The following is a 27,392-nucleotide window of genomic DNA, read 5'->3' on the forward strand; positions in this document are numbered from 1 at the left end:
CTTTGTAAAAAAAAAAAAAAAAAAAAAGTAAACAGGATGAAATAACTGGGGACTGAAAAAATTATCACAGAAGGGTGTAAAGCAAAGCCACAACACAGAGCTGGTGTCCTCTGCATATGTTGTCATTCCCAGCTCGAGCCAGCCAGCTACAATGATAACATTAACACACTCGCTGCATATACATAACCACAGAATACTCCCTCAAGTGATCTACACCCAGCACTGATGACACCAGAGAAACTGCATTCCAGAAACTAATATCCCACGACAAAGGAATGAGGACAAGGAGTGGAAGGCTTGAAAAACAGGAACTAGATCCTGGGTGTTAGGACTGCCTGCATATGGAGTACACAGGCCCGTTTGTGCAAGCATGTGCATAGCTATATTTACAGGACCACAATTATTCCCTTTCTTCTGCCAGCAGAGAGCCAAGAGCAAAGCTTTAGCAATGTGGAGCAGCTAAAGATTCCCTTCTGCTAGGGGATCAGTGCAGCCCACACACAGGTTGCAGAAGAAACCTGTCCACCAACAGCACCTCTGAACTCTGCAGAGCAAACCCCTACTGCCACGAGCTAGCCTTTGACAGAAGACACAGGGATAAAGGCTCGAGGCACCCCCAGCCTGTTCTTTTCCCCATCTCTCCTGTCCCAGCATTTCTCCTCCACCCAGGAAATGAGCTGCTGACAGCGTCAGCATGTTATAATGCATTGCAGGAGAAGATGGGCAGAGCTGATGCAGGGTGGCATTAAGCCAGAAGGTATCAATCAGCGCCAGCAGGCTGTTTGTTAATCTGTCACTGCTTGCAGCAAGGCTTTTGGAGGTTCTGCTCCAGACTTTTCCCCAAACGAGTACCGCTGCACCGACAAGCGCCTGCAGCACCCCTAGAAATGCTGGGACTGCCAAAACGCAGCTCTAAGGTTTCCGTGTTCATCCAAAACTAGGAATGGCACCTAAAGCTTCTGAGCTTTGGCCTCCCCACCTCCCTGGGCAGACCTACGGATCTCAAAAGCCAGACTAAACTCACAGACTGCCCACTGCCACCAGGCGAGCCAAATTCACACCCTGGCAGCCATCTGCTTGCAGTGTAAGCCACCAGGAATAAGCTGAAGGCAACACAAGAGAGGGATACCAGCATTTGTCAGAGCAGCAGCAGTACGTGTTACCTCACAGAAAAATCTCTCTCTTGCAATTTTATTGCATTACCTTTTTATATAACAATTGGAGAAAAGCGAGCATTGTCAGAAGGGCGGAGCACGCTATGGGATGAGAGGAAAGTTGGCTCGCCGCCGTCAGCCTCAAGACATTTTAGCACAAAGGAAAAGCAGCACTTCACATCTGTCATTTCGGTTTGCCCTGTGATAAATCCACGGCTGCAGACAAAATTCATGGCCTTACGCAGAACAGCATACTGCAGGCAGGATTAATCCCCCTTATTTGTGCTGAACTGGATAGTGCAGCAGCAAATTAAAGAGGAAAGAGATACGAGACCTACAGCGTTCCAGTCCCACCGGCCCTAACTCATGCCAGGACTCTTGCCAGCCTGGAAAGGTTTAATTCCAAAGCTCTCAGGGAGCAAAACAGTTGCTCAAATTATCCTACACATTATGGAGCAAACACTAATTTTATAATGCAACTACACGCTCTGTTTGCTCCAAAATCCCTAGTAAACACTGTCAGATGGACCATACATGCATACAAAAAGAATTACTGAATGTGTCCTCCTTCCTCCACTGCCAGTTTTGGACTGCCGCTGCCTTGATTTCTGTCCCAGTAGAAAACTGACAGATCTGAACTACGCCACCCTGCTCATTTTTATCCTATCCAGGATGACCGGAGCGCTTCTCCTGACCCATAATGACTGCGTAACTCACTTTGTGCAAAGAGTTGAGAGATGGTTTTCCGATTGTCTTCAGAACCCTCAAATTCCTTCTCCGCAAGCTGCTTGTTGGCTGTCTCCATACGTTCTGCAGAATTGTTCAAGAAAAGAAAAGCTGAAGAATCAAAAACTTTCAAGCATTAGACTTGCATCTGCACAGGACATGCAAGCTAGGGGAATGGATCTCCTCATTCTACACAGCCCAAAGTCAAAAGCCTACCAGCAGCTGTCACTCACTTTTGAAATGTTTCTAATTATGTCCTTGAGAAAATATTCTCAAGGAGACAGAACAGATTGGAGTTCCAAAGAAATTACTTTAAACGATTATAACATAATTTATAAATTTATTTTTTTCTATTTTTGTAAGCGTTAAGACTCCTCATAGACTTCAGTATAAGAAGCAGATACATTTCAGTCTTTGTGTCACAAGTTTTATTAAGAATGGTTTCAGAAACCTCTCTGCATAAACTTATTTTTCCCACCCAAATAAATCTCACCATGCAATTAAAAGATTCCCTTATAATCCTCCACTAAATCTTAATAGCTAGAAGATTAAATCACTGTTGTCTAATGACCTGACTTCAGGGAAAAACATACAATTCCAGGGATAGCTTAAATGTTCTGCTGCTGCAGGCTACTAGAAATTTATATCAGTCTATAAAAATAAAAATGAAATGTTTATGCTGTGTTTTATTATGAATAAGATTACTTAATGCAGGCCTTTGTGTGCTGTCCTTCTCGATAGCACTGGGCACTGCACGGCCTTACTTCTTCAATGCAAAACAGCTTCTGGGAACACAGTATGAGACTAAGGGCAGAGAAAGCAGATGACTCGCAGGACAATCAGATAGCTTTCATAAAAAATTAAACTTACATTTTAAAAGACTGATTATACACTTTTACACATCTAGCATTGCAGATGGTTTTTGCCTTTCAAACTAATGCCTAAACTTTGACCCATATTAAGGTCAAATACTATTCGACACTGCTCTCCCTCGCCAGCCATCGTACTCCCTCAGCCTCCTAGCAAGAAGCAGACACTAACAACATCTCACTCTGCAAGAGAAAGGGGGATCCAAAAAAACAGATGCCTGCATTGATAAGGAATGACAAGACCTTCAGGAAGAACAGACAGCCTGCAGTTTGTATGTCAGTGCAGAGGGGTCACTGGACAGGAAATAAAGTGAACATGCCTGGTGTGGGATTAGGCAGTCAGCAAAAGGTCTCTCCATTTGTATAAACTGAACAAATTGTACAAATTGCAGCTAGGATATAAGACAAGAAAATTCCAGGCTTGCATCTGGTTTATGGTATTTGGCTTATCACATGTTTCTCCTCAATGAGAAACAGGCTGGGAATGAGAGACAACAGCACGCTTCTAAACATGCCTTTTCCATGCTCCCAGCAAGCACTTAAAATCCCAGACTACTGAATATACCTGAATACACTGAATATATCCCAACTGTCACAACAAACACTCCTGCAGCACCACGCTGGACTGGTGAGTAAGCACAGCAGTAAAAAGATCACATTGAAGAAAAGAAGTTTTGTTTCATTCACCTCTCAGATCCCTGTTGAAATCATGAAGCCTACGAATTTCTCCTTCCAGCTTGTTTCTCATGGCCTTTTCCAGGGCATCCCGCTTCGAGGATGACTTCTCCAGGTTTTTGTATGCCTCTGAAACTTGTTGAATTTCTGTTTCCAGCTGCAGTGAAAGTGAAAACAAGCACTTACTATTTTATCACTAACAATTCTTTTCACTTAGCCTCAGAAAGGAGATTACTTTCTCTTGTTTTCTTTGTTGAGATAAAATCCACCTACACCTATATATCAAATAAAATGACAGAATCTCATTTTCTGAGGGATCCTTTTACATTAGGAACAACAACAGCTGAAACGAAGATCTGGGCTCTCCTTCCAGACTCCAGCACTATTTCTCCAATACGATCAGAGCACAGAGTGAAGTGAAGGAGACAAATGCCATCTGTTCCTTACTAAACTGGGCGCTACTTTGGTCAAGTTGGGCAAAAAACAATGAGATAAGCAGCTAATGGGATACTGAGTTGGGTCGGTAAAATTAAATAAGAAAGGTGAACAAAACTATGCTAAAAAATGCAAGTGTCAGCCCCTGCACTGCTGCTGAACCCTGTAGCTATGTCATTGTTATGGTCCAAAATTCAAAAAACCTCCTGATGTTCTTTGCTCGCACTCCCACAATTTGGTTGTGTTTTTAAATATTCAATTTACTTCAGTGGGGGGAACATTTGTAGTAAAAGATTTTTTCTCCTTCCTGCCAGCCTTCAACACAAAGCTTCTTGGTTTGAGCTTAGGCAAGCAGCTGATCACCCAGGCAGGAGGAGATTCACTTCTGACTCTCCTTGCCAGGCACGGCTTTGCACTGCTGCGGAAGCGTGGATGCACGTAATGGCAAACCCCATCGGTAAACGATCAACTGGGGGACAGGGGGCAGTTCATTTTTATCCTTCTTTCATTATCAGGAAGCTGTCAAACATTTCTCTAAAGCATTTCCTGGCCAGGAACCTTCCAAAGAAAATACAACACAATGAACATATGTCCCTGGAAAGAGGTAACATAGGAAATAAATCAGCGTGGGAAGCCACACTGGTCATCTGAACTCCAGTGTTTTAATCAGCCACACATTTTTCTGTCCTGGGAGACTGCTCAGTGCAAAGAGCACTGCAAGGCCCACGAAGTCCTGAACTGCAAGCAGCGTGAGCCCTTTCACAGCTGCACAGCAAAGCAAGGCTGACCTGCTGCACAACTTTAAGCCACTGGTCATCAAGAAGTTATTTCTATGAGGCTGTAGTGAAAATATCTGCACACATGCCTATTACTGATGGCTCTCACTGGATTTTTTTTTATTTTTTTAAATGTGTGGGAGAACGGCTTTATCATCACTCGTTGGTTTTTTTCTCCTTTTATAAAGCCAAAGGTGGCAAACAGCTTGATCCAAAAGAGGACAGTAAGTTTTCACAGAAGTTGTGTGGTATCAAGGGAGGTCTTTTTACGTGACTTCAGTGACAAAATTGTTAGTCTCAGTCCTGCAGTCCAAATGTCTCTAACGCAGCCATAGCAACAGTACTTTCTTGCACTCTGTCCTGCCAGCCAGTTTGGCAGCCATGCCCCCTGTTGCCTACTTGAGTGACCATGTCCTCACGCTGATTCAGACAAGCCCTGCCCACGGTCTCTAAACTCTTTCAGACTGATGGGAAAAGGAAGCCTGCTGCTATCCTGGAAATAGGAACACTGGCTTTAATCAAGCAAGCCAAACAGCCAGCCTTTTTGAGACAGCTGATGAGGATGCTCTTTTAAGCATGGTCAATTAGCTGTTAGAATTAAACTGAAGGATTTGATTCTATCTTCTGATGAAGTTAAGCTGCTGCCCCCAAAGGGACAGGATACAACTAATCAATCTGCATAAAAAAGACTCTGAAGTAGATAAATCAAACCCTTAAGCAAGCAATGTAACAACTGCAGATGAGATCACTCAATTATGGATGACACCAGACACAGGAGAGTGCCTGAAATTGGAGTATACCCACCTTCTGCAACCGGGCCACCTTCTCGTAACACCCATCTAGCTCCTGTCGTAGAGACCTGTTCTCTTCTGACAGGATTTCCACCATTTGCTGGGCCCTGGAAACTATAGAAAAAGGATCTACTTGCATCTGTTGGTACGGGGAAGGTATCTGCTGAGCCCTGGACATTACGGAATAGGAATCGCCTTGCTGCTGCGGGCCCAGAAAAGGCTGGCATAGTCGGTACAGATCTCCCTGATGCACTTGGTTTGACAAGAAGGGCTGCTGGGTCCGTGGCAGGAGGCCAGGATCTCCCTGGCTCGGAGTCAGGGGCTGCTGGTGCTGGGAAGGGGACAGCCTGGATGGCGGTGGAGACTGGAGCAGGGTCAAAGATCCCAAGGACGTCAAGGACGACGTCGGACTGTGGTGGTGAGGTGGTCTCTGTTGTAGCTGCAGCTGCACGTCTGGGTTCTGCCTGGAAAACAGAGAGAAGAGGCTCTGTCAAAGTCACGCAGAAGGCGATGCGTCAACCAACCAACACGGCAGGAGATGATGTGTGTAGCTCCTAGCCACAGGTATTCCTACACAAAAAACTCATGTTTATTTTTTTAACATTTGTTTAAAAAATGTTTTAAAATCAAATAGTTACCAGAAAATAAATACTAAGTATATGACGGTCATCCTCATGAGTCTACTTTGTACAGAAACACCAAGAGAAACTACATCAATAACCACTGACCAAAATTATTTTTTACATTTTTTTTCACACTTTGTGGATAAAACAGCTTGACTGAGGACTGCTGGGAATGAGTTCTTTTGTTCCACGCTGAAACGTTCAATCTCTCGTGGAGAAAACAATGAATCTTCTGCAATTAGGATACGAAGTTAAAGGAATCGGCTAAGCTCTCTGTTACTATGCCAGCACCACCGGTACAAGTTCTCCTAACTATCAACTGACAGGCTGCAGCCTGGTCAAACGAGCGAGTTACAGGACGTGAAAGCCAGCCCAAGAGTCAGGAGCAGCCTCCCGATTCAGAACCTCCCGTAGCCCTGTGCAGTGGATGTATTCACTGCTCCTAACAATAACCTCTGCAGGATATCGAACCCGGATCGAGCCATCTGCAACGTGCTTGCATCTACTCACAGAACCAACCCCAAGCTACCCTGGCTCACGTTTCCCAGGCTCTGGAGATCCCCAGCTTAAACTCCGCTGTGCTAGCCAAGGAGCAGACCTTTCTTAGAAGATTGCATGGATTTATCGTACTTGGATGACCTCAGGAGGCAGGCTTTGCTTCCTCCTCCAAAGACATTCAACCTCCAACAGCCCCATGGTTGTCTGCATTCCCAGGAGGGACCCTATGGGATTGCTCTGCTGTGATCTGGGGGTGCTGGATGTACAAAAGAGCCCCCGGCACAGCTCTGCCACCACACCAGGAGGGTTAGCAGCATGTCAGATCGATAACAGCGAGCGTGGAGCTGAACTGGGAGCCGAAGGGTTACACAAAGGGCTCCTGGGCCGATGTGCAAACACTCAGCATCGTCCTTCCTGTGCTGTGCAGAACGAACGCATCAACTCCTCGGAGCCGTCCAAAGAGGAAACGCCTGCACTACTCACATCTGGCTGCCAGCGCCTGCAGGAGGCTGTAGGTTCCCAGGCCGGCGGGGGGTTCACTATTTCAGTGCTGTGCATCCCATGTCTCATCTTCCCTGCTTTCCAGCAGAGAAGGTGCATGGAAACCTCCCAGCTGACGCTCGGGTTCCTCAATGGGGAAACAAATCTAGCCTTTCTCACTTAGGGGAAAAACAGCTAATTACTACGGTCCCTGTCAGCAGCAGCATTTCAGGAGCTGTATTTCCACAGGAACGACTGTATGCAGTGTGGGGATCCTGAGGGTCATGCAGAAGAGAGACGTGCAATTTAATTTCCTCAGGAACGTTCAGCTTAGCAGCTTGGTTCTTCCTTCCCTGGGAGGTCAGCTCTACTTATCACTGCACTTAGCTCCTTACTTTTATTTGCCATTTCTCACAGTGAAGGCAAAAGCACCACAGGACATGCTCAGCATCACCTAGGGGCTGGAAACTACCTGAAATAAACTTTCTCAGCTCACCCAGGGTACACGCAAAGTTTAAACTCTGCATCTTAAGAACCCCCCCAGCTCCTCAAGCTTTTTCTTTACATGATGTCACGCTCCTCTGTTGGATGTTGTAATCAATTAAGGAACAAGTCTGCTGTGACAATTAATTTCCGATGACCTGCAGAGGTTAGACCAAAATAGTTACGCTGCCAGTCTGCCTCCTAGCTGAAAAAAACATCACCCCAAACCTTCCCGATCCTGAACTCGCAAAATACCCCCTCCGAGTCTGAAAACAACCTGAAGCAGTGATTCAGAGAGAACCAACTCCACTGATTAGCCGTGTGCTAATACTATAAGCCTCACAAGGCCTATTTGGGTGCCAATGTTAACAACTCAAGCTATTTGACTCGAGGCATCCCGTTATTATCAGAGACCCACGGGCAGAACCTTGCCGTTTCCCCAGGACTCGAGCCCCAGTGAAAAGAATGCAAAAATGGGCAAAGAAAAGCAACAGATGCCTGATATCACCATTTTTTAAGACTCATTGTAAAGAAGCACTCTAGGAAATCATGGCCGAGTATTTCTAACCAAGATCCATTTCCAAGATTCCCAGCATTTTAGCATGCACATCCAAAGCCTTGCACATCTTGGAAATACACCAGTTTGGGGGGTTCAGGCTACAACACGAGGCTGGGAGCCTCTCCTGCTGCGCTGCAGCTTCCCAAGCGTCACAAATGCTTTTGCATTCCCCGTGACACAAGATCATCCAACTGGGGATCGCGTTTTGCTGGAAAATAAATATAATAGAAAGTAAAATAACAAAAATATAATAAAAATAATATATAGGTATTTCCTAGTGACCTCGGTGCCATCTAAACCTTTTAAGATCCTGTATGCAAACTTCCACGTGCATGTTCAAAGAACTTTTACAGCATCCCCACTACTTTCAGTTTTGTCTCCCAAAATACCTACATGTATTTCGTGGGCTCACACGAGCTGGCTCTGAGATCCCTCAGATTAACATGAGAATTATGGAGTTTATTCTTCTGGTAACCCAATTTGGGACCCAGAGGTTTTAGAAAGGTAGAGAAATCCAACTGTACTATTTGAGGTTTTTAAAGCTCCGAAATTTTAAGGTATGTTGGGGTCACCTAACAGAACTGTTGATAGAATGGTTATACGACCTTTCCTTCCTGCGAGGATCAGTCCTCAGGTAACCCTGCAGCAGTAATTACAATTATTTCCAACTAACCACTTCAGGCAAGAACGCAGACAGACTCTTAAAATACGTGGAAGACAAAATTACTCAATATCTTTCAATTTGCCTCAGCGTCGTAAAGACTTAAAAACCTCAAATACAGAAAAAGAAAAAAAAAACACAACCCTGCAATAATTCCTAGAAATGTTTAAGCTTGAAAACACAACTTTAAGGGCCACTTCATTCTGAAGACTATCACACAAGAATCTCCGCTTCCCTTACAGCCCCTGGCACGCATCACAGAAACGCAGCACTGGGGCCAAGCACAAACGTGGATTTAAGGCTCTGCAACTCCAAGGGTCACGTTAGCTTTTAAGACGGGGATATGGTGTAAGGGCAGTTCCGTGAGCAAACCCAGCCATTGGGAGCCTAGAGGCACAGGGGCGATTTACTAATTACGGGGCACATTCTGCAGGCCTCCCTCTCAAAAATGGGATTTATCCCTGCAGCAAGCGCTTGGTGATTTAGGCTCTGAACAGAGGATGGTGCTGGGATCGGACACCGGCAGCTCCCTCTGTGCTGTGGCAGCCCCTTCTCCCCAGCTCTTCCTCTTCCACCTGAAGGTTTGCTTCAATCGCCGGTGCTGCAGGGCAGATTTTAAGAAGAGAGCAGGGGTTTTGGAGCTTCGCATGCAGCCAGCCCTCTTCTGAACTGCAAAATTTCCAAACAAGAGCGCAGACGCCTCCGGCGTGCCTGGTATTTACATTAAACCAACCTGGTTAGGAACATGTATGTGTTCCCAAACTTACACCGCCCAGGAGCAGGTGAGGCAAAATGTTTGCCGACTGGTTTAGACTTACCACACGGCCCATTCCTTTCCCAGACCAGGGAGGGTGAAGCATGAGAATGCTGTGAATTCCCCAATGTTTATCTTGCTCAACGAGTTTTTATTTAACCGCATCGTTAGGTCACCCTCAAATTCCCCCGAACAATGAGGGGAAAAACCCGCAGAAAAGGGTGGGGCTTCCCCAGCAGAAAGAAGGGGCTTTGTTTCCTTGACACATGCTTGGAAAAATGCACACACGTTTCCCAGTCCGAATTAATCCCGATAAACGCAGGGCCGCAGTGCAGGACAGCTTGGAGTGCCTGAAAATACTTCGTCACCCCGGAGAGGCTGCAAAGATGCTCGCTTGCACGGCCCGGCACGGGGCAAATGCCCTCCTGGAAGCTGGATGGCTTTAAACTCCTGCCCCATTATCCAGCTGCACCTTTAGTAACACAGAAGGTTTCTTGTCCAAATGACAGCTCCTCTCCAAGCCTGTGGGAGAGGGAGGGGAATAGAGGACTCGCTGCTTTCCCTTGCTCCGCTGCTCTGTAATTTATGGATTAGCCTTGCAATTGTTCCACTGCTTCAGCATTTGCTTGCAAAGGAAACCTCTTCTCAGTGCAGCTATTTAGGTTAAAAAGTAACCTCATTAGATTCCCAGTGCTTTGAAGACAAATTTCGGTTGCTTCCCCTACTGGAAACCTTGCCAGCTGAACCTTTCTCCTCCTCCTCCCCCCGCTTTTCTTTCGAGGCAGCCAGGATCCATCCCATACAGACAAAAATCACCCTGTCTAGAGGAGCTGGCTGCTGGCATGTTTTCAAATACCTCTCCCTTACACAGCAAGCACGCTGTGTCTCAGCCTCGCTATATTTAATGCCCTGAGTATTTCTGATGCAGCAGCACCATTACGGATCTGTTTCCTTTCCTGCATGCAGAAGATTTGAGGCCTTTGAATTTTCAAAAAGATTTGCAACGAGCCTCGACAATCATTGCCACCCCCCCACAAACCCTTTACTTCCCCTCTTCCTGGCCTCTTTATTATTTATTTAGCCAGATCAAAGGGCCTTTTCATCAGGCTTGTATGCTGCTGAAGTCATTTCAGATCACAAACAATGGTGGACAAACTCTGAAAATAGCTCCCCATAGGACTAAGAAGGCTCTGAGCAGACTCAAATTCCCCACAGCTCAGACTCTGTTCCCAACTACAGGCTGGTTTCTTCCTCCCGCTCCCCTCAAAACACAGAGCAGTATGTGCAAACACAAGCGCACAGAGACCTCACCATTTACTTATGCAGCAATGCCCTCCTGTTGCTCCTCGGTATTACCCTTTCAGCTTCAAAGCCAGGCCAAAATCATCAAACCAAAGCCCCCCCCCCCCCCCCCGGGTCTAGGACAGGGCTGAGATAAGGAAATAAGGACGGTAGAGCCAAGACTTTCAGCCCACCTGGATAAAACTTTATCTTCACCCACGTGGACATCGGCTCTAGCCAAATCTAGCTTCTAATCTGGAGGATACCAGAACAGGTTGGGATTTCAAATGATGCAAGGAAAATTAACAAAAGCTAAGCCAGCAAGCCTGGGATGAGGCACAAAGCACACACCACTCTCCGCTCCCATGCTTCGGTCCACTGAAAACTCTGGAAAGCCCTAAAGGAAGCTCAGGTGATTTTTATTTCCCTCACCATTATTGCTTTTGTTCACTTTCTCCTCTCCCATGTGGCATTCAGGTGCGGCTTAAACCTAAAAAAAAAAATCTTTTTTCTTGGCAGATGTAATTAAAGCACAAGTATCGCAATAAGTAACTGCAAGTTCCTAAAATGAATTGCACTGCAACTTCAGCTTCTACTTTTTTTTTTTCTTTACAAACCTTCTGCAAGGCTCTGGAGCTCCACTAAACTTCCTTGTGCCAGAAAATCGAACTGGCCTTTTTTCCATTTTGGTTTTGTGTGTGTTTTTTTCTTCTCTGAAATGTGTCAGGCCTCTCTAGGTAAGCTAATGAAAACAGCTCACAGTCCTTCCAGACACCGTCTGCAGCTGAACACAATATGTAGTCTCATGCAACAGAGATGGGATTTTTGCTGAAAGCTAACCTGCCTCGGGAGTGCCAGTGGACTGTTTTATAGGTTCTTTCCTTATTGGGCTGTCATTTTAGGATCGTGCTTACCTGACTGACCCATACTCAGGGGGATGCTGATACCTCATCATAGGCCCATCGGATCTTCCCTGCTGGCTCACGCGGTGATCGCTATAGAAATGCCCCGAGTCCTGAGGTTTGCAGTTCATGGATGGGGTGGACACGTTTTTGTAAGGATACTCTGGAGGAGGACCCCGCTGCTCCATCCCTTTCATGCTGGGCTGGGAAGGGGGCTGCACCGAGTTCTTGTAGAACTCGTTGGAACCAGAATTTTTGTAAGGGTCGCTCGACTGCTGAGGGGAAAGCGGGGAGAGGGGGGAGAGCGGCGCGCTTGTGACTGGCGCGTGCGCCTTGACACCGCTGGTGGCCAAGGACAGCTGCATCAGCCTCTCGCTCAAGGAGCGGACGTGGCCTTGCTTGAGGTCCTTAAGTCCTTCGTCCTGGTGGACCTTCCCCGGGCTCACCCGCTGAACCGTGGGCCGCCCTTCAGTCCTCATCTTTTGGTTGGTTACCCCCGTTACGTAAAACGCTGCCCCGACGCTGGCGTGCGGCTGGCCCCTGAAATACTGTGACTGGACTTTGGCTTCCTCGTAGGTCGGGAGGTCTTCGCTGTTTTGGAGCCGCGGGGAGAGCTGCTTCTCCATGATGCTGTTGTCCACCTGGATCTCCTGGCCCTGGGGCTCCTGACGGGCAGCATGAGTCACAAGCTGGTGGTCCTGGGAGCTCAGCCCTTCGTTCTGTGGCGCTGGGTTCCCGGTGCTGTTGAAAGGGGGGGCATTTCCCGTGGCTTGCTGGTGTAAGGCGAGGAGGTTACGGTTGTCATTTGGGTTTCCGTATCTGAGCTGCTCCTGCAGCAGGCGCTGTAAAACTGTCGTAGCTGCTTGCTCTTCTGAATTCCTCATCTCAAACCGTGGTGCCTTTTGGGTGGAATGTAAAAGCTGCCCTTGACCTAAGGAAAGGAGACACGGCTATTAGCGCCTGAGTGGATCAAGCAGAAGACGTTTAAGAGCAATAGCTGGAAATACAGAAAAAAGGCAGGTTAGATTACCAAAGGTTCCCATAACAATGGGGGTCGTTAAGGCCCTTCTACCTAAGAAGGACTTGCATGCTAGGGGGCAAAGCCTCAAAAGGTGATGAAAGGTGACTTGCAAGTTTATAGAAATATCAATCGACTGATACATGCTGAATACCTCAGACAGCAAGGCTGCTTTCAGGCAGAAAGGAGACCTATAATTCACAGAATGATGGTAAAAATGCCTGAGCCCTGTTTGTTTTACACTTAGGGCTACCAACAGTGAAATACGTTTCCCATATTTAAAGGCAGACAAGGATAAAAGGGTGAAATCGGCAATTTGTCAGCTTTAAGGAAGAACGGGGAAAAAAAAAGAGTTCCACTGAGATAGTATACGGTTCGCAGAAGTAAAGAAATCTCTTAGTTTAGAACATTTAAAGCAAGTATGAATACCTGGTTAGCCAGCAGATTTTTAGAGTTAATAAATACCCAGGGAGAGATTAGTTCCTAGTCTCCCCGCTGCAAAAAACACCACGTACTGGTGCAAGTGAGGACGCCTGACTTCCTACTACACAAAGGCAACCAAATCCTCACACGTCATCACCTGAATGCATGCAAATGTGAGAGGAGGAAAAAGAGTTGTCTGATCTAAGGCAAAGACTTGTAAGTGACAGGAAAAAACACCATGTACCAACGAGAGAAATACAAAGAGCCAGTGCCAAGCACATCTTATGAAAAGATTCAACAACCAGTGACCAACAGCAATTATATCTCACTCCGTCTCCCAGTAGAGGCAGGAATTTGATGAGGAAACTCATACCCGTTGGCCTTGCATGAGCCAAAATATTCAAAGTGAATGACACCTCTGAGACACTTAAGTAAAAGCAGAGCCACTTTTGAGCTAGAACAGCGCAGAATAGAGAGTATGCTTTACAAACTCATGCTGGTATTCCAGCACTTTATTCTGACACCATTTTTTTTGTCTCTTAGGAAGAGGCAGCTTGCTCACACAAGCTTGTTCTGTGGCAGAACCAGGGACGGACTGCTGGGGTCTGGAGACCTGGAGGGTCGTCTTTGTTCCATGTCTCCACAACCACCCCATTTCCTCCCTCAGGACAGCCTACCCCACGAGCCTACCCCTATAACACAAGGCCTTGATGCGTCAGGCAGACAAAACCCTTCTGCAAATGTTAATGAAGAGAAGTTAAAATCCCCCTCTTTCCAGGCTACCTCACCAAACCTGGAATTCAGGCCCTGCTAAACGGCCTGGAATGCGATTCTTCTGAACCCCTACGTGAAGTGGCACGTACCTATGTCCTTCACTTTGACTTCCTTGGTAAGGAGGAGCAGTTCTGGCACATGGGGGGATTCAGCCTTCCTCCTGCAAGTCCAAAATCTCCGCTCAGAGATAGCTTCAGTATCCTCTTCAGCAGGCCAGATCACTTGATACTCTCCTCGCTTCCAAAATAACTCTGAGGAAAGCATTGAAAACATCGTTTTAATTGGCTGACGAGACCCTAGAAATAACAAACCTTGGCCCATATTTCATATATTCCTTTTGTAGCTTCTTGTTTTCTCCCAAAGCCCGGCAATTCTGATCCCTTTAGGATGAATGAACCCCCCTGTCCCTAACAATCTACTCCAGCTGCTGCTTTAATCATGACAATTTCTGCTCCAAGATTAAATGTTGCCAAGTAATGCTCTGTCCCATCTGTGCCTCCAAGTGAAACAGTGATTAAAACCCGCTAATTCTAATTCTTTAACTCCATTGTTGTTTTTTTTTTTTGTTGATTTTTGGGGGGTTGTTTTTGCTAAGAATGAAAGCTGCAGCACAGATGATGATACCCTGTGCTTACAGCTCCCTTTTCAGTGGTACTGTATATTGCAAATTGTATCAGCAGAAATCCTTTGACGAAAGGTGCTGTGGTTAAGTACTTTATTAACTTCCACGAATCATGCCTCAGAAATGACTGTGAGAATGATCAGTATATGAGCATTAGCTTTATTTTACTGACTGGAAAAGCGAGGGAAAGAAAAGGACACTGCCAAAGTATATGCCAGAAACATACTGCAGAGCCCAGCTCCAATTCCCCAAACATTCTTTAATTACATTACTTTTCCCTTTCAGAATATAAAGCACTAAAGAAACTTTAACCGTTGAGGGGAGAATGAGGAGAACACAGGAAAATGTGCAGTTCGGTGTGTTATTCAAGAAGTTAAATCTACTGCTAAAGGTGTCCTAAATAAAAAGGCAAACGACGCAAAAGAAGGGGAACGTACTTGTGTGTGCACATGGTGCGCTTGTGTTTTAAGGGTAAAAAGAACAAAAATAGTGAAATTACAAACAGTCATTGGGATGTATCATTTAACTTACTTTCCTGGAATGTAGCAGAAAACAAAACGAGCAGATGTAGCGAAGGAACGCAGCCATGGATGCCTGTCTCTGCCTCATTATGGCACATATCCACACCCAACAAAAATTATCTCAGATCTGTACGTTAAATACTGGAGGTGTCAACAGCAATTTCAAGGCACATGAACAATATCGCACATGAACAATATCTGAGCAGGGAACAAGGCTGTGTTGTGTGGTATGGTACTTCAAGATGGTGGTTGAAAAAAACATCTAATGTCAAATTCTTAACTGGTGACTTAGCTCGAACGGGATATATTGAAAACAGCTGCCAGCAAATATGCAGCAAAGAACCTTTAAACCAGGCATTAAGATAGCAGATAACTAGAGCAGTTTCTAGCTTCTTTTCCCACTGTTGCACAACAGCAGAGGACGATTCCTTGTACCCCTCACACCACTATCATCGATTCTGCTTTTTCTTTTCTTTTTTAAACAAAGTTGCCCTAAACAACCCTTTTTATTAGAGCATAAAAAGGCTTTTATTATGCAATATGGTGCTGCCTTTCCACCCAAAGATTTCTTTTGTCTCGACTGGAAAAATGTAAGGGGTGTGTGTGTGTTTATTTTTTTTTTAATACAAAGATACAACCCAGCTTGAGATCCTGCCTCACTGCCTCGAAGATTTTCTCCGCAGACAAATTCAATCTGTGCACGCCTGACTCCTTGAAACGTTCAAGGAGGCAACGCTGCATGCAACCATTTCACACACCCAGCCTCACTGCACAGCCCTACAAGCTCATGCTGCTGATCTAAAGACGGGAGAGCACACTGAAAGGATCTGCTGGGGCTGAATAAACTCATTTTAGTGTGGGTGCAAACTAGGAATCAGCTTGGAAATCCAGAACAAGAGGTGGATGGAGGTACAACATGGAGATTGTCTGGGCAACGAATACAGTTTCTTTAAATATTCAGTATGATGCTGCTTTTCCACCCAAAGATGACTTTTGTCCCAACTGGACATCTATTAGAATTAAGCCTGTTTTTTTTTTTCCTATTCTATCCTTTTTTTTTTTTTTTAATTAACAAAGAAAATCTTGTGCAACTAACTTGGGTGGCAGCATTCCTGGAATCTGCTTTCTGGGCAAGCTGGAAACTCATGGCAGAACCAGTTAGTCAAACTATTTTATGTAATGAAACACAAAAAAAATGAACAGTACAATCGGTACTGTAGCCCATGTGTTATTTATTTGGACACCAAATTCTGTTTGTGTTAGGCTTGTCCAGCAATTTCAGTTTCCAGTGTGCCAAAGATTGAAATTAGTGAGGTGCACTGGAAAAGTTGTTATGATAGAGCTGGAAGGAAATTGGAACAGGTTCTGTAAACATTTTAAACAGACATCTTTTGGGGTTTAGCCTAAATCTATTAAGATGAATAGTTAACTACACTTAGTTCATTTCAGACTACCAAAAACTCTGTGAAACTGTCCTGGCTTTTGCACTGCACAGCGCATTCTTCGTAACCACAAAGCCTAGCAAAAAACCCTGCTTTCCGAGTGGAAAATTCAGCTTCAGAACAATTCTGCCCCAAGGAAGCACCGTGAGGTACATTTCCCAGGCTGAACAGATTCAGCAGATTGTTCCCAGGCATCATAGCTCTATCATCTCACCACCTTATTCTAATCTCCAGCCTGAAATTGTCTCTTGTAAGATCGTACCTGTACGTTCTTGAGTCCAGAGCTGGCAGAACTAACCCAGGAACTGCAAGGTGCTGCACGCAGCCATGCTGAGATCACAGGTGGACATAAAGGGGAGGGAGCATCAGCGCTACGTAAGGAAGACAAGGCCCGTGTTCGCAGGGCATTGTGTAAAACTGCAGTAACCAAGACTTCTGTCTCAAACATCATGCAATTATGCACTGGAGCCTCGCCAGTCCCTCATGAGGAAAAGAGATTAATGAAGAATTTAAAATGATAATACCGCCACGCTGCAAGGAACCAAAGCAGCACATTTCTGTACAGCATGCAAATATTTTGCAGCATTATAAAAATAAACAAGCTTAGACAAGTGAGCTACTCACCACTGCTTGATGAGTGGCTATAACGCCAGGGCTCAATTAACCTGCGTGGAGCAATAACAACTTCACAAGTGAAGAGAAGCATCTTTCTTTAGCTTGTGAAACCGGGAGGAATGCAAGAGTCCCTGTGAGGGCAGCCTGTGCATACTTGCCCAGGATGAGTGCTTAGTCAAGAAGCTAATTAGCTTACACATCAGGTGGGATGGAAACAGGTTCACCCCCTCCGAAGGGCTGGAGTACAGTTAAGCACTTTCAGTTTTACTATCGAGTTTTGGGTCATTCTTATGCAGAGCGATCCAGCGACAGATTGCCAAAGCTTGGTAAAGGCAGCTTCTTCAGGCACTGGGTTTCTGAGTGGCCTGAAGGTTGTGCTAAGTAATTCTGTGGGTTTTTTTTGTAAAACACACGTGTGTATTACTACTTAGCCTGGTTGGCAACAGGTGATGGGATGCTTATCAGCTTGATGAAGTCTCAGGTTGGTTTTTAGGTGCGGAGTTATCTTCAGACATACCTGCGCGCTGGAGTAGAGCAGGGGAACACAAAACAGAGATAGCACAGCTAGGACGGGCTGGGAAACCCCCGGGGCAATCGCAGAGCCCAGCTCACCTGCTGAGTCACCTGGAGCTTCATGGAAATATGCCTTTGCTACACAGCCTGTGCAAAGCCCAGCGTGCACTCTGCCTGATCCTGCACAATTGGCTCAATGTGAGTGCCGGTGAGACCGCTGGAAACGCAGCTGTTCTGCACACACGCTCGCTTTGAAGTGGCTGGGAGCACTGGACTCACGAGGGTGCGGTCCAAAAATTCTGTAATGCATAGTGCAGGCTATCACTGAACGCTCTCCATTTTGTTCCAGCCCTACCCAAGGAGGAGGGAAGGAGAAGTACACACTACGACAGCCCTTGAGGATAAAGGTTCCCAAGGTCTGGCGCCAACACCCAAAGCCACAAGGCGGCACACGAGGTGCACTGGCATCCTGACAGCGCTCCGGCACCTGCTCCCAACCAAAGTGGGTTTCAGACTCCAGCCATAAGCACTTCCCCAGCTTCCACTCAAGCATCCCGTCCCTGCTTGCCTGGGTCTGCTGACTGGCTCAGGTGATCTTGGAGGGTGGCACCGAGCAGGTGCATGGAGCGGCGCCAGCATTACTCATCTTCATACCAGAGGGACAGAGTCACCGGGCAAACAAGAAAAACTTCCTCCTTTTCACTAAAAACAAGAACAATGTCACCCGGAGGGGTGCAAATAATACGCATACCCCTGAGATTAGATCACCTGGCAATTAGAGCGAGAGGCCAGCAGAACACCCGCGGATCGATCGCGGCTCTGACGACTCCAAGCCCACCTTGGTCAAGAAGCAGAGAGCTGTGCCAGGAGCCACCGACCATCCTCCAGTGCTCCCAGTACCAGGAATGGGGCACAGAGAAGCCCGAGAAAGCCTGGCAGGCTTCACGAAAAAGCAGCAAGTTGCTCGGCTTCAAACGAGAAGTCAAGACAGCAACACGGGAAGAACCCACCCCTCTAAATAACATCTCCGAGGGAAAGCTCAGAAGACCTCAGAATTACCGCTCCCTCACTGCTAAGTGCCAATTTCTTCCCAGAGAGTTACCTATAATCTTAACCAACGTAATTTAGAATGTGCATTTTAAAAAAAAGAAAAAGAAAAAGAAGGAAGCCCTACAGAGGCTGGTATAAATAGGAACGCTTCAGGACTTCAGGCATTTTGGGAAGAAAGCTTTGGAATTTCAAGCTCTTCCACAACATTTCAGAACTGAACTCCAAAGCGTTACTCTGAGGGACATTTTTCCGAACATACTGCTCTAACAGGAAAACTGGTCTGGGTGCATTCACCCGGCTGTCCCGGGAACACTTCTGAGTGAACACACCGCACCGTTCACTTACTCAAACTGTTAGGCAGCACTAGCAGGCACACACACGCATCTGTAGGGGCCTGTGCTGCGATTTCTGCACGTTTCACGGAGCTCCAGTTCCAACACAAGCAAGAGGAGCTCTGCGCTAACAAAGGCTGAGATCTCACCTCCCAGACACCGTCTCGATAAACCCGCGTGAGCTCGATCTGGTTTGAGTCACCCCACGTCTCATTTCGGAGGTCTGCCTCCCAGCGCGTACCGAGCGAGATTCATCTGCTTCAAGCTTCACAGATTTCCAGTAATTATCCTTGCAGAATTTAGGAATTGTTGTAAGCCCAAGCCGCAATGTGAATTCGGCATCAGGCTTTGTTTTGTCTTTTCAGAGAGCTCCGCTTCTTGCTGCTGCTAGCACTCAGGCAGCGCCCTGCTTCTGTCGTCAGCAGCCCCTGTCCCACAACTATCCCAAGTATGCCTCAGCACCATTTTCATTGCATTGTGTGGTTTCGCCATTCCTCCACTGATTTAATCCAGGCCTCTCCTCGGGGCTCTCAGATAATGAAAACCATGTGAGAGGAAAATGTAATCTTCAAACATGCAAACCAGTTTCACGTGCATTATCAGAAGGGAGCAAAATGTTGACAGTGCATCATTTGTCCCTACTGATAGCATCGGGCTCTTTTAATTGCTGAGGAGATAAAAAGGAAGATTACAATCGGCATCTGCATTAAAAATAAAGTCAAAATCCGAGCCCAAAAGCTTAAGTCCTGAAAACAACGGAGATACACTCCCTAAGCAGCTGTAGGGGTCTGGTGTAACCTTAAGGTAGCACGCCGCCAGCCCTGACATCCTGAAAATGTGCATAAGAAGTTGATGCAAATAAAACTTGCAGGCGGAGAAGGGTATAGGGAAGAAATCACTACGGCCTAACGCTAGCATGGAATTTTCTGGCTTTTTCCAGCATTACCACAATCTAAACTATTTTAAGCCCTTTTTTCATAAGGAGGAGCTCTTCTCGTTTCACAGAGCAGTCGTACAGAATTCAATGGGACTAGTCACAAAGCTGGGCAAGCAGTCGGGCACGGGCCCTCCTTTTCCACAAGGCTGCTCTTTTTTCTTTTCTTTATAAAGGGAACCAGCTAAAACACAGCTAACTTATCAGCTGCTGCTCATCCCGGCAGACCCGGCAACGCTCCTTCTGAGATGCCACGGCCCAAGAAAAGGAACAAACCCTACCGCAGGACTCGGACAACCCGAGCCCATTTCGTGATCCAAACGAGGCAGCACGGGTTAAAAAGATGGATCTGTGTTATTTTATTTTATTTTATTTTTTTTAAGTAAAACCCAAGAGGAGATCCAGACCACCAAATTTTTAGAAAGCAAGGATGTTTTCCAAGTGGTTTTGGTGTCGTTCTTTATCATAACCACCTGGGTTTTTCATGTGCACCTTGTAAAAAACCTGTAATTACTTGTAAGATGATTAACTAAGCCTCAGCCCCACACTGGGAGGAAGATATTACGACGCTCCTTTTAGCGCAGCTCCATCTATGTTTCTGCTGCCACAACTATGTCACTCAGGGAATTGATTTTTTTCACTGCAACTATTCCAGCAACCACTCTAAAGCAGCTACACCAGGAAATAATTGGTTTTAGGTATATTACTCAGGAAGCCTTGTGTAAACCATACCAGCAAAACTATGTCCTTGCTAATATAAACTTCATCATGACTAGGAGGAGTTTCCATAATGACTGAAGCAGCAAGTATTTTAAGCACAGATTCTGCCGAAACGGCTTTGACTGAGGATGTAGGCATCCTAGAACCTCCGCAAGCAGGAGGCAGGGGAGTTTTCTAAATATCTTGTGCAGTTGGAGAAGATACTCCTGCGAGGTATCCCTAGCAGCTGGGGAAACAAGAAGTTGGAGCTATGTCATATTCCCCTGCTGAAGGACATCTGCACATTTGGGTTTTGATGGTGCAGGGTTAGGAACGAAGAGCACACCAGGACCTTACGCCACGGAAGCAGAGATGTGCTGAAATGAACCTTGCTGAAGGTGCAGAAGCCACCCCAAAACAACTCGGGGTGTCCCTGCTGCCACTCCGGGCTGCAGGCAATGCAGCAGCAGGATGCATGCGGAGCTCTCCTGTTTTCATGGGCAGGGGATGTGACGTAGGGCCTCACTGGGGCTGGAAAACCTGGCACCCTGACCTCTTGAGACAAGGTGAACCTGGGGTGCTGCCTCGGGGCTGGCTGTCTTCCACAAGCGATGTCTCGTGACCCTTGGGTCACCACTTCAGCCTTCTGCGATCCTCCAAGGCACCATCCCTCCAAAACACCATCGGAGCGGGATGGGACGGGGTCTTGGGCTTCCCACATCTGTTGTTCTCTTGTCTCCTGCTTTCCAAATCAGAAACGCACTGGTTGTTCTCCAGGTGGTAAATCCATTCTCCTCCCCATGGATGCCAACATTTTTATTATTTTTAAACAAGATCCGAGTGCTCCATGCCCAATCCATAGCCACCACCAGGAAAAGCCAAGTATTTTCAGGCACCTTGGGAGGGTTTTTCCACCTGCTCTCCACAGTCCACTGATCTTACCCAAGGGAAGGGTGGAACAGACTATGTGATTGCACTTGGTCTCTTCAACCTTTGTCATTCTGCAGTAAAAGAGTGGATTTTTTTAAACCTAATAGAGATTACGCGCAGCCAATGTGAGCATTTGGCTGTGATGATTTCGGTAAACTACAGATTACCAAATCCTTGTACAGCGCCACGAGCCATCTCACATTGTTTTCATGTCCTGTGTCTCCAGAAATATGCAAGAGGTTTTAGTTTTGTTTCATTATTTTTTTTAAAGAAAAAAAATCGCCAAACCAGGGAGATGTTTTCCCACCCTGTTTTCCCCAAGCCCTACGACAGGACGGGCTCATCCTAGCATGGAGCTGTACAATTTGCTTCAGCTGGACACAGAACTGCCCAAATTAAAAGAGGAAGAAATGTTCACCAAACCCTGAAGAGAGCAAAGTCATTGAAATGTGGAATTACTTTACTTGGGGGTTGCAATAAATAATCCTAAAAGGTTAAGCAATCTATTAAAAAAACAAGTTGTGTAGAAAAACAAAGCATTTTAAAGCAAACAACAGTTCCTGTGATAAAACTCTTACACAGACGAGAGCCTTACAAAAGCTAATTAATTAAACTGAAACTTAAATTGGCTCAATTCATAGGCATTCGTATAATAGAATTGCTCAGCAAAATCTTGGTCTACAACCAGATATTCTAAGTGCTTACTAAAGGCCTTGCTATTATTTGTATCAAAGACCAGTTTTATTAGATCAGGGCGCTTTTCTTCATTTAAACTAAGGCTTCAGCTCGCGGGGAGAGAAGAGAGCCCCTGGTTTTCCAGCACTAGGCCAGCAACAGAGGAGCTGCTCCTAGCAAGGCACAACACGTCGGACAACCATTAAAATCCATGAGCACAATCCAGGACCCCTGAGCCTCGCAGGAGACTCCAACACACATCCTTCCTTTGCTTAAGTTAAGCACTCGCACGTAACCACTGCTCTCCTAGGACAAGATTGGAGGGCTTTGAGAACTTCCACGGGTCTTTTCTATTTTGGTCTCAGTTTTCTGTTTTGTTCAGGACTTTCTTTTCATATTCTCCTATTCCTATTCACTCACCCATTCATTCCTCATTCCATCTCCCACTGAAATCAGGTGTCTGGTTTGCCCTGAATGCCCATTTATACACAGATAAGTTTCAAATATATCATTAGCTAGAAAATTACGTCTGAGTGTCTAGGTAAACACAAATTACAGCAACCCTGAAAAACTCCTTTCACCTGAAGGCGTAACAGGCAAGTCAGACAAATATTATGCTGCATATTTAGAAATGCATTGCTGCTAGGGCCTCCTTCACACTAGTATTCTCCAAAGCTGTTGAGATTTATTTCCTTTTGCCTTGAAGATTACACTTCAAGACTACTCAGGAGAGCCAAGCAATGTGCAAGACCTGGATATTTGCTGACTTTCAGCTCTCCTACCATGCAGTACAATGTTTTCATGTGGACACAACTTCAGCGTCAGATCTGTTCCAAGCATAAGACAAAAACTTTTGCAGAAGCTGAAGACGCAGCCACGGCGTGGAGGCGGCAGTACGGCGACTCTTCCTGTGGCTGGCACTGCCTTCCAGTTTTTCGGAATATGCTCTCCTGTCCAACGGGGTTTAACAACTGAGAAGCTCCTGCAGCCAATCTGGACTCCGAGGGCAGCTGTGTGCCTGCTCGTTCATAAAGACAATGATTTAAAGCCTACGATGTGATACACGGGGCATGTACGGAGAGAAGATCAAGCAGAAGAGGTAGACAAAAGTCAAATCTAGAAAACAACCACACATCAAAAAGCAAGACGAGCAAAGGGTTCCTGAAAGCAGAAAACGAGCTTACAGAACTCAGCTGTGGCCCAGATTCAACACAACGGACTAAATCATTTTGACAAATCCTCGGGTGCTTCCTGAACCTTTACAGCCCCGGCAATGGGCATTTGGAACACTTCTCTGAAGGACCTAGAGATCCAAGTCCTCCCTCGTGTTTCAGTGGAGAGAAGAGGAGAAAGAGAGCCTTCAGCCTTATTGCCAATCCTCACAAATGACTGTTCTCACCCTATTATAAACATTTGGTCTCCATGGAAGGGGGATACCTAGCAGCAAACATTGGCAACCAAGGACATTCCACTCCACTGTATCGTCCACAATAGCGAGGGGAAAAAAATCCACAAGGCTGTCGCAGTTCAGAAACCTTTCAGGAGACTTCTTCAAAAGCAAGTGTCTGGAAATACCTTGAAATATGGGACTGTGCAACAAAAGCTAGATGGGGGAAAGACAGGCATCTTCCTGAATTCAGAAAGCGTTTGCACTTCACCCCAACGTGGGAACGTCTAATAAGCCAAGAAGCATTTGCCAAGAACAAGGTCAGTTTTCTAATTCAGCACAGAGCCTAACATACACCCTATTTTGCCCTGCACATAGAGTCTCATAACATACAGGTGTTTGGAGCCAGGCTTTAGCTAGTTTAATGTGAAATCTTACCACGTAGGGACTTCCTTGTCGTGGGCTTTGTCTTTCCACCGGGTTACAGCTCTGCAGCTCTTTAGGAGCTGTCAGTATGAATGAAGCAGGAACTGCAGACTGGAGTCCTGCCCCAGGAGAGGTACGAGCAGATAGATCCATTCACAGCTAAAAGGATTTCACGTTAACATACACTTGGACTGTTGATAATTTTGGAATTAAAGACTTATCTCTGTATATACACTGATAGGGCAACAACCTACAGCTTACACCAGATTTTGCTCTACGTTAATAACAGAAAGCCTTTAATGAGCTGAAATTTCACTTCAGCTTGTCATTCATTACAGTGACAGTGAGTCCAAGCCATGGACCAAGACACCATTGTGCTGGATGCTGTACAGAGTTAAATAGTGCATGTTGTTCCTTCCAAAATAAAACCAACCACACACAAAAACAACCCTACATTATACTCAACTGGAGATGAAAGGAAGGGATAAAAGAGGGAGAAGGGTTTGTGTTTTGAGAACTTGGGGGTTGCAAGTGCTCAGTTTCACCATCACAATTGGGAAAATGTGGCAGTTAAGCAATGAAACCTTATTTCCAAATAAAAAGATCAGTCAGTTTGCCGATGAAGGACAGGATAAAGAGAACAAGGGGACTATTAAATTATCTCAACTTCTGAGATTCTTGCTATTCTTTTACAAAGTGAATGGCTTATGCTAATCAGGATGCATCTGAAATATATCCTTCAAGCCTTCTTATACAAATATAGTTCTTATTTATCCAGAAAGATCCCCACCAGCTGGCAATGTTTGCATACAATGTTAAACCCAACTTTGAGAGCCCATGCATTATGAGTCATTTTACGTTTAAAAACATCAGTTCTCTTAGCTGTTATTGAAGATGGGGTATCCAAGAGGAATTTTAGTGGAATTCAACAACAATTCTCTGTGTTACCATTCCACTTCCTCTAGCACAAAGCAGCTGTAAGTTTTTCTTTTTTTTTTTTTTTGCCCTGTGCTTTGCCTACAAAATATCTTTGGAGCAGGGACAAAAGGATTTGCACCAATCCCTTCTATACGAATCAAATATTTATGCTATACCCTCTTCAAGAACTTTCATCTAGCAACCTGTGGAATGTGATCTCCTGACCTTAACACTCAAGCACATCTAAATCAGCTGCCCTTTGAGCTGTATTACAGACTGCAGGGATTTTTTTAAACATTCTTATTGCAGGCATATGAAAACCTTGTGGCCCAGCTGCAGCACTCTGCAATACAAAGCGGACCATACATTAGTCCAGAGTCGCTCAAGCCTGCCTTACGAAAGAGCAATACTGATTCTGCAATGTTTACAGCACAAGCCGATGCCATGCGTCACCGTAAGCAGGTAGAATAATGAGCCCTGCTATCAGTATATTGCCCAGCCATCAAAACTCAAATGTGTGTCGGGTCAAACAAATCCAAAATTATGAGGTGCCGGCACCACCGAGGGTTCTACAACCCCGTGTCCCCCTGTATGGCCCATTCTGCCTACCTGCACTGCCCAGCTCAACAGGGCAGGCAGTGCTGCCTGCAGAGCATCTCCAGAATCAGAAACAGAGAGCTCGTGGAGAGAGCAGGCACCCCTTTCCCTCCTGAAAATCCTCCCCTTTCGTCAATAAAGAGGAAACAAATCATTCTGCCTTGTGCTTATGGCTCCCAGGAATGTTTTAAGGACTGAGGTTATACTGCAAACAAGCGTCCTGGAGAGGAAGAGAGGGAAGACCAAGTGCCCCAGATGAACTTGCAACTGAGACTTCTCCCAGGGGACAGATTTCTCCAGGGCCAGCTCATGACCCTACTGCTAGGAGGAGAAGGCAGTGAGGCAGCCCTGAAGAAAATCTGACCCAAAGATTTAACAGAGTCATGGTCTTGACAGTAGGGTTCTTAGCTCTGTATCAGTCCTGAACAACCAATGCAGTGTTGCCATCACTCCACAGCTGCAGCACAAGCTCAAGAAGATGGCTCTTGTATCCCCACCCTTGATTTGGTGGAGAGACCTGGTCACCTGAAACAGTCACGGGCAGCCAAAGGTGGTGAGACAGCAGCCAAAACCTGTATCATGTCCTCTGCCAGATCCTGCTCGGACCTTCACAGCTGCCCTGCTGGCTGTTACAGCTCTCCAGGGGTCCCTCAGCTGAGCACCTGCTGACTTTCTGCCCTCCCTCCGCAGGGGGAACAGAACGCCTTTTCCACTTTCTTTTCCCCACAGAAATCCCTCCAAGGGGAGAGGAAGAGGAGGGAAAAAAAAAACAAAGAGGAACAGGGACTGCAACAGAGTGGTATTTAGCATTTCCTGTATCATCCACAGGAAAAACCCACGCAGTGGGGAAGAGCGTGATGTCAAGGCTGGTTCCACTACACAAACAGCCAGATCCTCTCGCTGGGGGATGGATGCTGTGTGTTTCCACAGGGAACAATGTAATCCTCCCTGCAAAGGAGGAGTCCGGCTACGAGCCACACGAAATTCCACAGGTCCTTCGCTTGCACAAAAGCCTGGTAGTGATGAAATTTTGGCCTAGAGGAAGTGGGTATGAACGCAGAGCTGGGGGAGAAGGAAAAAAATCAGAAATTCACAGCGGTATTATCATTTATAAACCAGAACACATCCAGCACTTGGCCCCTGGAGATCGGAGTAAGCTACAAAATGTGTTTCCCTGCACAGAGCTTGGGCCTCCATCCAATTATTATGTGCACATGTCCTTGCTGCGTTCCCAGCCTTACTTAAAAAACACAAAACCCAAAGAAAACATATCTTCACATTCACTGCACAGCACCAAGCACGTTACCAGCCACGTTCGATAATCTGCTAAAATGTGTATACACCTTAATTACGGGCTCAACACTTCTACACCTTGTGACACAAGGAATAAAGCACTTAATGTAAAACAAACTCCAGTCTGAAACAAGAAATCTCAGCTGATTGTGGAAGCCCTATGTGCACGCATGCATACGTAAACACACATACATACTTCTCCGTGAAGCATGACGAGCAAAGACAATCTTGACACGTGGATTACAAGCACAATGCCTGTGATTATTTTCTGAAAAGAGCATCGCAAGAAACACTTCTGCTTTCAAACACAGCCCGACACAAACCCACTTCCCTGACTTGCACCGAATTTTACTCTGATTACACATAAGCACACAAGTATTAATTTTAGCTAATATTCACTGCTGGTGGTGAAACAGGTGGGCGAGCGTATTTTTCCTGTGTCAGTTTTGCAAGGTGGAGAGCAATCTTTGCAGGAAGGAGCGAGCAAGGACGGCCAAACGCCAGGGTGCCTCCCAGCTCTGGGCTGCAGGAACGAACGCCGAGTCCCTTTCGCCAT

At 46.0% G+C, this 27,392-nt stretch overlaps 1 protein-coding gene across 6 annotated transcripts in view; it reads right to left on the minus strand.

Moving 5' to 3' along the window:
• AMOT (angiomotin) overlaps positions 1-27,392 on the minus strand; it is a 62,056-nt gene that overhangs the window by 23,054 nt on the left and 11,610 nt on the right. For 3 of the 6 annotated variants that reach the window (XM_035541400.2, XM_035541398.2, XM_035541401.2), the window contains exons 2-6: positions 13,972-14,133; positions 11,680-12,598; positions 5,440-5,890; positions 3,437-3,581; positions 1,872-1,964 (exon numbers count right to left, since the gene is read on the minus strand). In XM_035541400.2, coding sequence (XP_035397293.1) covers positions 1,872-1,964; positions 3,437-3,581; positions 5,440-5,890; positions 11,680-12,551 — 1,561 coding nt within the window. In that variant the 5' untranslated portion in view covers positions 12,552-12,598; positions 13,972-14,133. Of the gene's footprint in view, positions 1-1,871; positions 1,965-3,436; positions 3,582-5,439; positions 5,891-11,679; positions 12,599-13,971; positions 14,134-18,163; positions 18,298-19,126; positions 19,399-27,392 lie in introns of those variants that run through there. The other 3 variants (XM_035541397.2, XM_035541403.2, XM_035541402.2) reach the window with 3 other exon arrangements.

Source organism: Cygnus atratus, chromosome 13 (genome assembly GCF_013377495.2).
Source record: "Cygnus atratus isolate AKBS03 ecotype Queensland, Australia chromosome 13, CAtr_DNAZoo_HiC_assembly, whole genome shotgun sequence".
Lineage (NCBI taxonomy): Eukaryota > Metazoa > Chordata > Aves > Anseriformes > Anatidae > Cygnus > Cygnus atratus.